The 13093-nt window shown below is 38.3% G+C and overlaps 1 protein-coding gene across 1 annotated transcript in view; it reads right to left on the bottom strand.

Moving 5' to 3' along the window:
- The window catches only part of LOC140244421 (sodium- and chloride-dependent betaine transporter-like), a 49150-nt gene extending 46398 nt beyond the window's left edge, over nucleotides 1–2752 (bottom strand). Inside the window, exon 1 of the mRNA XM_072324059.1 lies at nucleotides 2614–2752. Coding sequence (XP_072180160.1) covers nucleotides 2614–2752 — 139 coding nt within the window. The remainder of the gene's footprint in view (nucleotides 1–2613) is intronic.
- Between the last annotated feature and the right edge of the window lie 10341 nt (nucleotides 2753–13093).

The following is a 13093-nucleotide window of genomic DNA, read 5'->3' as shown; positions in this document are numbered from 1 at the left end:
GAATGAGCAGTACTATCCTTTTCTTCTTCTTTTTTCGGGGGGGGGGGTGGGGGGAAGGGAATTTTCCCCACGTCTGGAGAAATTTGTCGTCCGCAGCTGCATTGCACAAGGGCCACAAGCTTTGTTACACCAAGGAGGTTAATCTCTCATACCTCCTTGGTTACATATCGCGTAGAAACTGGGCATGGTGGTAGCCATAGAGCTACATACCTATACAAACATAGCTCCATGCATGGTTAGACCATTACTAACGGTCAGTTAACGTATTCTCAGATACGTCCCCAGATGTATACAATACATACTGATAACACATGATTCATGACAGGTTTACATGTGGATGAATTGCCTGAAGCTACTGAATTTTCGTAGTTCAGTTTTTGAAGGAAGAAGTGACGGTAGAATTATATGCATGAAGACGAGACCAAGGTTTTCTCAACCCTTCTGTGGTAGGGACTTTGGACAGTACCAGTACAACACTTTTCGGACTGCTTTGGAAAAAAAAAACACAACAACAACAACGAGAGCAACAGCAGCAACAAGAACAAAAGTAAAAAAAAAAAAAAAAAAGAAGACCCCCCAAACCACTTAAGGACACGAACAATGACAAAGGGCTAATTTCATTGGTAGAATGAAATCTCTTTGTTTACGTGTTTTACACACACACACACACACACAGACGCACACACACACACACACACACACACACACACACACACACACACACACACACACAATGGTTTTCAAGCTGCGATGGCTCAAAAGAAAGAATGCGACATTCCAAAGTCTAAGAGGATTATAAAGAATGAATGACTAGAGCATAGAAGAACTGATCTAATTGCTAATTCATGAAATTTTCCACAGAAATTAATGCGTCGTGTACACAAATAATGCAATTTTGGCAGCCTTCCTGTAGGCAGAGAAAGGTGTTGGCTCTCTGTACAACTTTAGTTTAGATAATATTATGTGATAACGTAAATTTTAACAGGACGCACTATACAAACGTGCTCTCCAAACACAACGCTTATCGTTATGAATGTTTATTGATGCGTCTTTTCATTGGAAACTACTAAGCTGATTTTAAACGTCGGTGAGACTATATTCTGCCATATTACAATACAATGTGCCATATTTCATAATGATATTTCCACATTTTTTTCTTCGTGTATATACTTGGATAGGCGCAAACAATAAAACCTTCCAAACCAAGATTCTGCCGGTGACATCATCTGTCAATTATTGCATATAAGTATTAATATGATGAACAAAAGACATTGGAATGCACCTTCCAATAGACTGACCACAACTTGTCTTCTTAAAGGCATAGTTTACCATTTACAGATGAAATAGAAACCCAGCATTAGTGCTTTAAACTAGTTCTAAAATGCGAGTTAGGGATAGAAACAACCACTGTAAAAAACTGAATCCGTATAATCGATGTTAAGTATTGTTAAATACACAAAATGTGAACAATAGTTATAATAAGAATACTTCCAAATTAAACCGTCTACAGTTACGGTTTATTGAGAAAAATACTGATATCTCCTTATATGTTAGGCTTTATTGCACAAATTTTATATGGTAGGTCGTTTTGTGATACAACAGACCTACACATGTGCATCAAATGTGATATCTTGAACATTTTTAAAATCACTGCTCCCAAAGGTAAACTGGACCTTTAACGTTGTCTTTTGTTTTAGAGAAACAAGGAAACATGCAAGTTATGTTCAGTCCCAAAGTAACATTCCTATGTCATTTGTATATTATTAGGCCTACTTTAGCAAGGTTTTATTTTTGTGGGCTTATCCAAGGAATCTAAAGAAAAATACTAGAACTATTACAGATGAATGAATGAATGAATAAATAAATAAATAAATAAATACATAAATGAAAAAGAAGCTTGATGAAAAAAGTAAATATAAGGGTGAACAGAGAAAAAGAACGGTGGAGGGTGGTGGTGGTGGTTTACGTTATGCTTCGCTGTTTTGATGTGACCCTATAACAATGAATTAGAGATAAACAATACAATTTATGAATTACGTATGATTCATCCTTTGGCCTCGGATTAAACACTCATCTAAACATGATGGGCACTAACTACTATATGATATTTTGTTTAAATGCTTAATCATCAAAGTAATACTATATATTTGTCAGAAGCGGCGCAACCGAGCCCGGGGGGGGGGGGGGGGAGGGGGTCCACCCCAACCTTTCTTTTTTCGTATTACTAGAGGTTCTTACTACTTGAGCCCGACTTTCTGGATTTTACTTTTTGTTGTTCATCTTTGCTTGTCAGCAGTCGATGTTGTTAAAGGAGTGGCATCAACCAAAAAACAAACAAACAAACAAAACAAAACAAAACAAAACAAAAACAAAGCAAAACAAAATAAACAAACTGTAAAGTTTGTCAGCCGATTTAAGGACACATATTAACTCTCATCCAAAAAAAAATCTCCCCCTTCCATCCTGAAAATGAACCGACATCCCTGTTCTCATAAAATGGACCCCTTACTTTTCAAAACTTAGCGCCGGCCCTGTGTGTATATCATAATCATACATAAGAAGGCTAACATTACGAATTACTTATGGGCACAACTGAAATGCGAACAGACGTACCACCGCCATGCTTATAGCACAGATACGGGAATCGCCACACGTTCCCCAGTCCTACGGAGGATCCGCACAAGGCTAGGAAGAAGTCCAGTTTATTAGTCCAGTTCCCTCTCTCGTTTTGTTGCGATTTCTCCCCGTCCATCTTCTGGACCCCGCTCGATTGCTGTTTGCTCTCTTTTCGTGCTTCGATTTCCATTTCTATTCCGGATACCCTCAGACCAGCGCATGTATTTCCTTTCCCACCTGTATCTCGACGTCACACTCGACAGTTATACTCTGCAGCCCGAATAACGTTTCTCTATTATAACTTTGAAGCGGGACACTGGAAATAAATGCGCGTGCGTGTGCGTGTGCGGTGAGCATGTGTGTGTGTGTGTGTGTGTGTGTGTGTGTGTGTGTGTGAAACTACCGAGGAAAGGACGGGGCTGGGGAGGAGTGGGTGTTCAGTAGTAAAACAGTGGCAAGCAGGAGCTTTTTTTCGTTAGTGTAATATTTTGTTTCCACTGCTTGATCCAACACTGACACACTGCTTCCAAATTGCTATTCAATCGGCAAATACAGTCAAACCTGCCTATGCGGCCACCTGTATATAGCGGCCACCTGCCGCACTAAATACACCCCCAGAGAAAAGACATGTTACCAACCCTGTCTGTAGCGGCCACCTGTCAATAACGGCCATTTTTCGTCTCCATTGGATGACCGCTATAGACAACTTTGACCAGGCTGTATAAGACCCTGGGTAAGTAGTAATACATATTGTACTCCGAGGCAGGCAGAGAGGTCATTTAGGCTAACTTCGATCAAATATTTAGCAGTGTACTGCACCCGCGCGATTTTGTGCGTCTCAAGAAACTTGTGGCAGCCATAGTATCACAGATGAAATTTGTATACAGATGTATTTCGACTCCTCAGAAACCGGTCTGAACTATAGCCCCCCTTTCTTCTCAGGCAGATCCTGAAAACGAACTGGATGTATCAATCTCATGTATTTATGTCAGAGAGGTTACCTTTGGACTGGTTTCGAGATTATTTATCAAACAGAAAACAATTTGTGAGTATAAATGGCCATGATTCTCAGTTAAAGTTAATTTCATGTGGTGTTCCACAGGGCTCCTTACTAGGCCGACTATTGTTCATTTTGTACATTAACGATCTTCCCAGTTCCTCGCCAATTCTTTCCTTTATATGTTTTGCTGACGACTCCAATCTGTTTTTTACACACAGAGATCCTTATACTCTTGTGAACACAGTAAATAAAGAACTTAAATCTGTGCAATCTTGGATATACGCCAACAAATTGTCACTTAATATTGATAAAACTCATTGTATGCTTTTTAGCAATAGTCTTAAAACCCTTCCTTTTCATATTAAGTTTAATGAAACTGAATTAAATCAAGTCAATAGTATAAAATTTTTAGGGCTTTTTATTGATAGTGATTTATCTTGGAAATCCCACGTTAGTTATTTAAGTAATATTCTTTCTAAAAATACGGGTGTTCTTAATAAACTTAAGAGTGTTTTTCCAAGTCAAATTCTGCTTAATCTTTATTCTACTTTGATTACTCCGTACCTTAATTATGGTGTTCTTGTGTGGGGGAATGCAACTAGAAATCTTCTTGATATACTGTTCCGTATTCAAAAACGTGTCATCAGAAATATCAACCATGTCGGATATTTGTCCCACACGGATGATTTATTTTTGAAAAATAAAATACTGAAAATATCAGATCTGTTCAGTTACAACGTCGGCATATTTATGTACAAATTTTCTGCCAACGAGTTACCGGATGTTTTTACTCGCATGTTCAGAAAAAAACTATTTGATTCATAATTGTCCTACCCGCCAAAGTGACGCATTTCACCTTCCACGTACTCGAACAATTTTCGCTAAAAAAACGATAAAGTATACGGGCCCTAGATACTGGAATGACCTCTCCCTCGAAATAACAAGCTGCTCGTCTTTATATTCCTTTAAACGTAAATTAAAAGAGTTTTTATTGAGTGCATATTTTGCAGACACTGAACAGTCGTAATGTCTTATGTAATACTGTGGTATGTTATTGTCCAATCAAACATTTTGTCAATACGTTGCAGATTCCATTTAGGGTCTTGCCATCAGGCTCTCTGAATTCATCATTAGTAATTCCACATTCTACTTCGTTTCCCTCTCTTCCTCTTTCCCTCTACCCCTCTCTAACCTTCTATGCAGAGCTTGACGCGGCAGGCACCAAATGGCTTAATAGTTATACATGTTACTTTTTTGTGTCTTACTGATCATATCCTGGTGAAAGTTTTAATGCAACAATAGGTTATAGTATATATGCCAAAGTAGGCTGTATAATAATGATGGCTCGGTCACAGTAAGTTCATATTAATGTTTAGTTTGTTTGTTTTTCTTCTTCTTCTTTTTCTTCTTCTTTTTTATTACATAAAATTTGGCAACCTTATCATTCTGGTCTTATCTTCTATCCGTTCTCCGTTTCTTTTTCAAAAACACTGATTACTCGGGGCTTACAGCCAAACAAGCTAGCTTTCATGTAGGTCCCGTCATACTTCTCTTTGATCAACCCCATTTCGATTTCGATTTTGACCAGTTATCATTACATGTAATTACTGTGTTATCACCTTGTATATTGTTTGTTTTCTGCACATTGTTCACAAGGTAAAAGAACTTGTCTGGTTTCTGTTGTAATGTTCATAAATGAGAAGTATGAAAATAAAATGAATTGAAAAAAAAAAATTGACCTTGGCTTGACTCGCCTTGAGTTGTCGTACAAAAAATCACACTCAAATGAAAAAGGGGCAAGTCCAGCAAGTTATACCAGCTTGGTAAGAACTGATTAGATTTAGTTGTGAGGGTCAATCTTTGTACATAATAAGTCTTATTAAAAGGCGGATATGTTTTCTTTTGATATCAAAGGGACTTTATTTCTTTGATGCAGATTCAGAAAACGCCTAAAATTTTTTGACGAGTAAAGGCCCTCTTTGTGAAGTTTGAGCTAATAAAAAATTCCCTGCAAATGTCAAAACTGCAACAGATAAAGTTGAACGACCGGAAGTCTCTAGGGCTCACACCCGTAAATACAATGGAATGTCCAAGATCCCTTCACAAATTCGTACCAAAGATACCAAAATAAATGAAGGAAAAAATTGATTAAAAATCAATGATTTAGTTTGGCAAAAAACTGACTAGCTGTAGATATTGAGTATGAATTCCTCTACAAACTGTTGGAAGATGAAAGCTTTTCTGGTGGAATTTGAGGGGACTATATTTAATTGGGTACGTGTATGGAAAATAGGGATTTTTTGAGTGACAAGAACTCGTAGTCTGGCTTTGCGGACCCCTGGACAGAATTTGGACTGAAGAATCCACCCTGAGAATTTGATGGATGAAAGGGTATATCTAACTTATTCAGGTTAGTGAAGCTGAAACACCTCATTTCTCCCAGCTGTTTTACAGAATTTTTTGAAATTTGATTGTTAACACACATCCCTATGGGGAAATATTTATGGGTGTGAGCCCTATAGGATGCATGCAATGCACACAAGTCTATGGGAAGTATTCATCCCATACAAGCTCTGCTGGTTTATGTTGATCTATTGTGTCAGATCTCTTTCTCCCTCCCCCTTCTCCTTCCTACACCCCCCACCCCTCTCCTCTACCCCCCAGACTCTGCCTGACTACAATTTGTTTTCTTATTATGTTGTTGTGGTACTAGATCTTTGTATATAGCAGTCATCAGCATCACACAACTTTGAATAACTGTGTTATTTTAATATATTTCTTTGTTTTGGCTACCACTGAAACAGGTCAAAATTCATAAAGTTAGTCTGTTTGACAAAGCAAAGTCTTTTAAAATACTTTGTAGGCAATAAGGTGATGATGACACCCCCATAATCAAGGATTACTGCCTGCATCTATGTAGTCATCTTATGAAGAACTCGATCATCAACACTGCAAGATTTATTTAAAAAAAAAAAGCCCAAAGGGCATGATTTTCAAAAGTGTCCCTTTGAGAAGCTTTATAACCCTTGAATGTGTAGTTTCCCATATGATGTAGGGGCAAATATCATCAAAAACACATTTATGATATTAAAAAGTCAAATGAGAAATATGACCTTCACTATACGGGATGTGCGAGACCTGGATGGCGCATGATGGCGCTCTTGCTATTGGTCCGCTCGGGCACCTTTAACCTCCAGGGTCCGTCAGTGGCGGAAAATGCGGCACTGAGGTCTGCCAACGGCAATAGAATATCATAAAAACATAACAAAACGAAACAAAACAATTTCTTTTCCAAGAAAAGCTGCCTTGCGTAATTCTTCTCGATGTTGCTTTCATTATCTGCTTTTATTATGAGCTGCTGTTAATTATTCACACGAGGTTTCGAAACTTTCAAGATTTTCACGGTGATTTTAAAAGAATTATTTCTACTGTAGACTTATGTAATTGTATTAAAGCTTACACAATACATTTGAAATTATTTTGTTTTTCGAGAAATATGTTGAAATCCCTCATTCAAGCTTAAATGAACACTATCAACTGTTTGACAGTTTTACACAATATTCGGGCATCCCCGAATACGCATAAAAATTCCGGAGAGCGTCACTGGATGGGCATTTTCGTTTTTGATGCAAGTGTGTCTTTTACCCACTTAATTAGGGTTAAAAAAGTAGGAAAATCGAAGTTGGTATGCTGAGGGGCCACCTAGATACAAATCGTGACCCTTCATTGGAGGATTTTTTTTTCTCACTTTGATTTACGACGACCTCTTTCAAGGGAAAGTGATAAAAAACCAAAACTATTTTTTTTTGTGACAAACAAACAAACAAACAGGCAAACAAAAAAATAAACCACCTCATTTGTATTTTGGCGACCATGTACTACTGGCCTACTAAATAACTTCCTCCGCAAAGGCGGAGGAAGTTATTTCACCCGAAATTGGAAAGAGAGAGCCGCCGCGGCCGGGGTCGTCCCATGAGGTCGAGATTGAAAAACAAAACAAAAACAACAGGTCAATTTTAAAGTCATAGAGCCCATGAGTTTGACACTAGGCAGATAAGGCCCACGAGTCCGACACTAGACAAACCCACGAGTTTGACATTCATGACATTAGGCAAACAAGGCCCACGAGTTCAACACTTAAGCAACTTGAGAGCCACGAATTCGACACTAGGTAAAAACGACCCACGAGTTCAAATTACATCACAGGGCTTAATATGTCGGTTTTGTGGGCTTTGTTTGCTTAGTGTCGAACTTGTGGGCCTTGTTTGCCTACGTGTCGGACTCATGGGTTGTATGACACTTGGGCTGTATAAACTCGTGGGCTGTATGATTCGTGGGATGTCGAACTCGTACCTCGGGCAACCAAGGGCGCCGGAAGCGGGGGGGGGGGGGGCAGGGGTGGCACTTGCCCCCCCCCCCCCCCCAAACAAAATGTTGGGGGGGGGGGGGCAAAACGAGTTTTTGCCCCCCCAAAGTGCCCCCTGTAACAAATAATTAATCACTGATTTAAAGACCAAAATGAACAATAAAGGCATATTTCTTGTCTAAATGTTGTAATTTCATAACTGAAAATGCAAAAATTTTCGCCCCTAACGGGGCGAAAATTATAATACAATAACAACATACATTAGTGTATCTATACACTAATAGTAACTTACGAGTAAATTTAGTGTATAGATGGTAGCCTCGTGTCATCGAGTGTGCCCGCTGAAACATACCTTTAGTAAACCTTACCTTTTTCATTTTCTTCTTTGCTTTCTAGCAGTATAAGAATATTTTTTATTGTTCGAACGATGCGATCACGTTTAAGCTTTTGATGAGTACATTTCAGATAAATTGCAAAGTGAAAGTGGCTCGCTCGTTCTGCCCGTATATAGTAAATTAAAAGTTTCTTTAGTTATTATCATAGTCCTTCGCAGTGATTTCTTTTACTATGTTTATTTAATTCCTCAGAAATTTAATTTAAAATGCTCTATAAAAGCGACTTTTATACTCTGTTTTTACAAAAAGTCCCTACCGTGGGAGGGGGTATCCCCCTCCCACACCCTCCCCCGCTCGGTCGTTTCGCTCCCTCGACGAAGATCTCACACCATCACATAATACCCCTGTATGTTAAGATCATGGTCCTTCCAACTGATTTTTTTTTTCAATATGTTAAATCCCTAGAAATTTGCTTTAAATTCTCTATAAACGCGACTTTTATACTCTGTTTTTACAAAAATTCCCTACCGTGCGAGGGGGCACCCTCCCTCGCCGAGGATCTCGCACCATCACATTATTAATGTACTCCCGTATGTTATGATCATAGTCCTTCCAACTAATTTTTTCAATATGTTAATTCCCTAGAAATTTGCTTTAAATTCTCTATAAACGCGACTTTTATACTCTGTTTTTACAAAAAGTCCCTACCGTGGGAGGGGGTATCCCCCTCCCACACCCTCCCCCCGCTCGGTTGCTTCGCTCCCTCGCCGAGGATCTCACACCATCACATTATTATGTACTCCCGTATGTAATAATCATAGTCCTTCGCACTGATTATTTTTCACTATGTTTAATTCCTTAGAAATTTGCTTTTAAATGGTATAAATAAACGCGACTTTGTACCCTGTTTTACAAAAGCTCCCTACAGTGGTGGGGGGAGGGATCCCCCTTTCCACCCCCTCCCCCTCCCCCCCCCCCCCCCGCTCACTCGCTTCGCTCCCGCGGGGAGGATCTCACATCGTCACAATGTGCCCCCGTTGAGATTTTGCCCCCCCCCCCCCCCAAAAAAAAAAAAAAAAAAAAAAAAAAAAAAAGTGTTCCGGCGCGCTTGCGGGCAACTTTATTGTTATTATAATAAAACTAAATTCTGTTTTCTCTTCATAACAGCACATACAATAAAGCGTTTCATAAGACATAAACCTCTGCAGATATACACTTCATGATACAAACATAAAAAAAAACACACACACACACACACACCAAACGTACCAGGGCAATTACCCCTCAAGGACGTGACCGTGCACCTCAAAACGAACATAAAGTCGCACACACCTATTTTGCGTGAGGACTGAAAATGAGTGAAATAGGCCAACCTAGCCGAACTTGACTTTTTCATATTTTCTGAAAGAGCGGGTCTTCTTTTACGTTATGCTAAAATTTGGTATCATAAAACGGGCAGAAAAGTGTGGTTTTTTTTAGCATTTTATCTCGAACATTTTTGGTAGAATAGCCTGTGATTAGGTGTGTCTTTAGAATCCCTTTTTCATTTTCTGAAAAACCTTGTCCACACTCTTCACTTTCAACTCTAATAACTTTTGAAAGGATAGTGCTAAGTACTGCTTTGAAAGTTGGCATTAATTATGGTCAGAATGTGTTAATGAGGCATATTCAATTTCAGTTTAATCTGATAATCCCTTCATTGTTGTTACTCTGGGGGTTTACTTCCTGTTTTTTTGTCCCATTCACTGCACAGTCAGCACGGTTTGGTAAAGATTAAGCGCTTGAATAGACACTGTACTTCGGAGCCTCTTTTCTCAGTTCACACTTTTCCTAAGTTTGTGCTTTCTTTCCAATATTTAGATAGGTTAGGAGAGTCCATTTGATTTGAGTTATACATCATTTTAAAGCTTAAAGTCTGCTCTTTTAGAATGATTATTTATTGTCATGACTAAAAATTCATGTCTGGCGACTTTTTGCTTGTTTTGAGGTGCAGGGTCACAATTACTCCCCCCTCCCCGCTAAATACTGGTTAGTGATAAGGTTAGAGTAAAGATGAGGGTTAGGGTAAGGTTTAGGATTAGAGTTTGTGTTAGGGTTAGGATTATTCAGGATTAGTACATGTATTAGGATTATAGGGTCTGGGAAAAGTCTGGACTAATTGTCCAGGGGGTAATTGCCCTAGAAACACAGATAATCTATCAACAAACGCCTTTGAATTATAACAGTTATACGGCACCATCACGTTCCACATGTTCATGAACTCGAAAAAGTGTTCACTGTCGTTCTTTAGATGAATAGCTACGTTACCATCTTGGCAACCTCAGTGCGCAAGGGTTATTTTATTTCATTTTAATAGGCTAATAGTGTAGTAGCATAATCATCTAATTTTCATTATGTGCAATGTGTAATATGTTGGAAATTTGAATCCACAAAGCCTGAAAATATGAAATTATAATACGACTTTGGAGGGTTTTCAAGAGGAGAAGAATGCATTCATGACACCAGTTATTGATATCAATGTCAAATATACAAGTATCTAAAATAAAATAGCACAATTAGTTAATTTGGTCAGTAATTCAGTAGTTCAGTAGAATGTTCAGAACCTATTAAAGGACAAGTTCACCTTCATAAACATAATGATGGATTGAGAGAATGCAGCAATATTACTAGAACACATCAGTGAAAGTTTGAGGAAAATTGGACAATCGATGCAAAAATTGTGAATTTTTCAAATTTTTGTGTTGGAACCTCTGGATGAAGAGACTACTACAGCTTGTACAACAGTATAAAGAAAATGTAAAGAAAATTCAACATTTTTTCACTTTTTTTCACATAATAAAAGAGCACTTGACTTGCCTCTTTCCAAAGGCAGGGGGAATAATTTACCATAACATTTGTCTACTACGAGTCAAGGGGATGTGTACTTTTTTCAAAAGATGAAATTTTGTGAAATTCTCTTTATATTTTCCTTATATTGTTGTACGCATGATGTGACATCATACACTGCAGTAGTCTTCTCATCCAGCAGTGACTGCACAAAAACTTCAAAAATTCATAACTTTTGAACGGATTGTCCGATTTTCCTCAAACTTTCAATGATGTGTTCTACTAATATTGCTATATTCTGTCACTCATTATGTTTATGAAGGTGAACTTGTCCTTTAATACTATAGGAAAGAATTTGAAATTCAAAAAAGGGTCCGGTTCAGTGTGATGATTTTTCGGTTTTCCGAGTTTCCGGTTTTGGACATTCAACTGTGTAATGACAGACTCATAACTTGGGGGGGGGGGGGAGGTTGACTTAACAATATAACAGGCAAGCTCAATTTATGTCAATATCTATCTCAAGCAGGAATAAACAACAACAAGAAGAAACTTGCTTTAAAAACAATCTTTTCCAAATTATGTGATTTTCCATGGTATATAATATGTGGTGGCCGGGCTTATAGGCCTACAATCTATACCAGGCTATTACACATGTAAATGAAAATTAGCTCATTATGCTAATAATGATATACTTGAGCAGGGCATTCTTTTAAAAGAGAAGCTGCATGGTGTCATATGAATGGATTCCTTGGCAAAACCTCCTTGTTTTACTTTGACAGCCTATGAATATAGGCTCTATATTATACATATCAGGCCTACGCTATTTCAATGACTCTGCTTGGTAGTAATTTCATAAAGAAGGATATCCAAGGTTGTCAATGAGGTGCCAATCAAATTAATATCTCAATATTTATAAGTATTTATTCTTTAAAAAAAAAATCCGAACTCTATAGAACAACTTTTCCAGGGTGATGTAAATAGCATAGAAATTATGAGGCAGGGTCGGCGCAACTCCCACTCTTTTTTTTTTTTTTTCAGCCGATTAACCCCCTAAAAGTGGCACCAGAAATATAAACTGCCCCCAACAATTTAAAAAAAACGCAGCGCCTGTGCGGTATCTTCTAGACGATAATGTAGGCCAATATGGAAATTACCTCATTTTCCTTTAATATTTTGACATTCAAGACATTTGCGTCATTTAGTAACAGAAAACTTCTAAAATTGTATGATTCGTGTTTTCAGGCTTCCTGGATTAAATTCATCAACATAAATTTAATGTTGTATAGCCTAATCAGATGATTACTCTAATAGAAAATAAAAAAGTTGCCCAAAGTTTGCCAAGACGGCAACTAAGCTGAGTTTGTTTCAATGCTCTATTATTAAGCATGAATTAAAAAAAGAAAAAGAAAAAAAAGGGGGGGGGGTGGAACCACTTAAACTTTCTTTTACAAGCACCTTCCGGATCTGAAAGACGTACAGTATGCCGGACTATCCGGAAATAACGTCAGAGGTAGATCAACCTCAGGCTTCATCATGTGACGTGATACCGCGGTTGCTGTTACTAGTATTCCAACTTCATACAGGACTGTGTACAATACTGGTAGTAAATTTACACCCCTTAGGTGGTATAGGCATATAAAGGAACTGACGCTTAGAACTACGCAGGCAGTAGTATCGTGTACAAAGGCTTGGAATGAACATCGCGTGCTAAAACCGTGCATCCTCACAAACAGACCATGTCTTCCCAATCTATTTTCAAGCAGGGATATCATGCAGGTACGTGAATGGAAACAATGGCAAACCATTTCCAAGTTAAATTTGCTACATGCTACATGCTATTGCGCAATACAGAATTCGAGCAAGCTACCAGTTGTAGCAGTTCAAATTACTACTGCTAATGCGTAGCTAGCAGCAGGGAGAATTCCCACCTCCCTGCTCTCGCGCTAGCAG

The sequence above is a fragment of the Diadema setosum genome, chromosome 21, assembly GCF_964275005.1.
Source record: "Diadema setosum chromosome 21, eeDiaSeto1, whole genome shotgun sequence".
NCBI classification, from domain to species: domain Eukaryota; kingdom Metazoa; phylum Echinodermata; class Echinoidea; order Diadematoida; family Diadematidae; genus Diadema; species Diadema setosum.
This window is presented reverse-complemented; position numbering and strand designations above follow the sequence as displayed.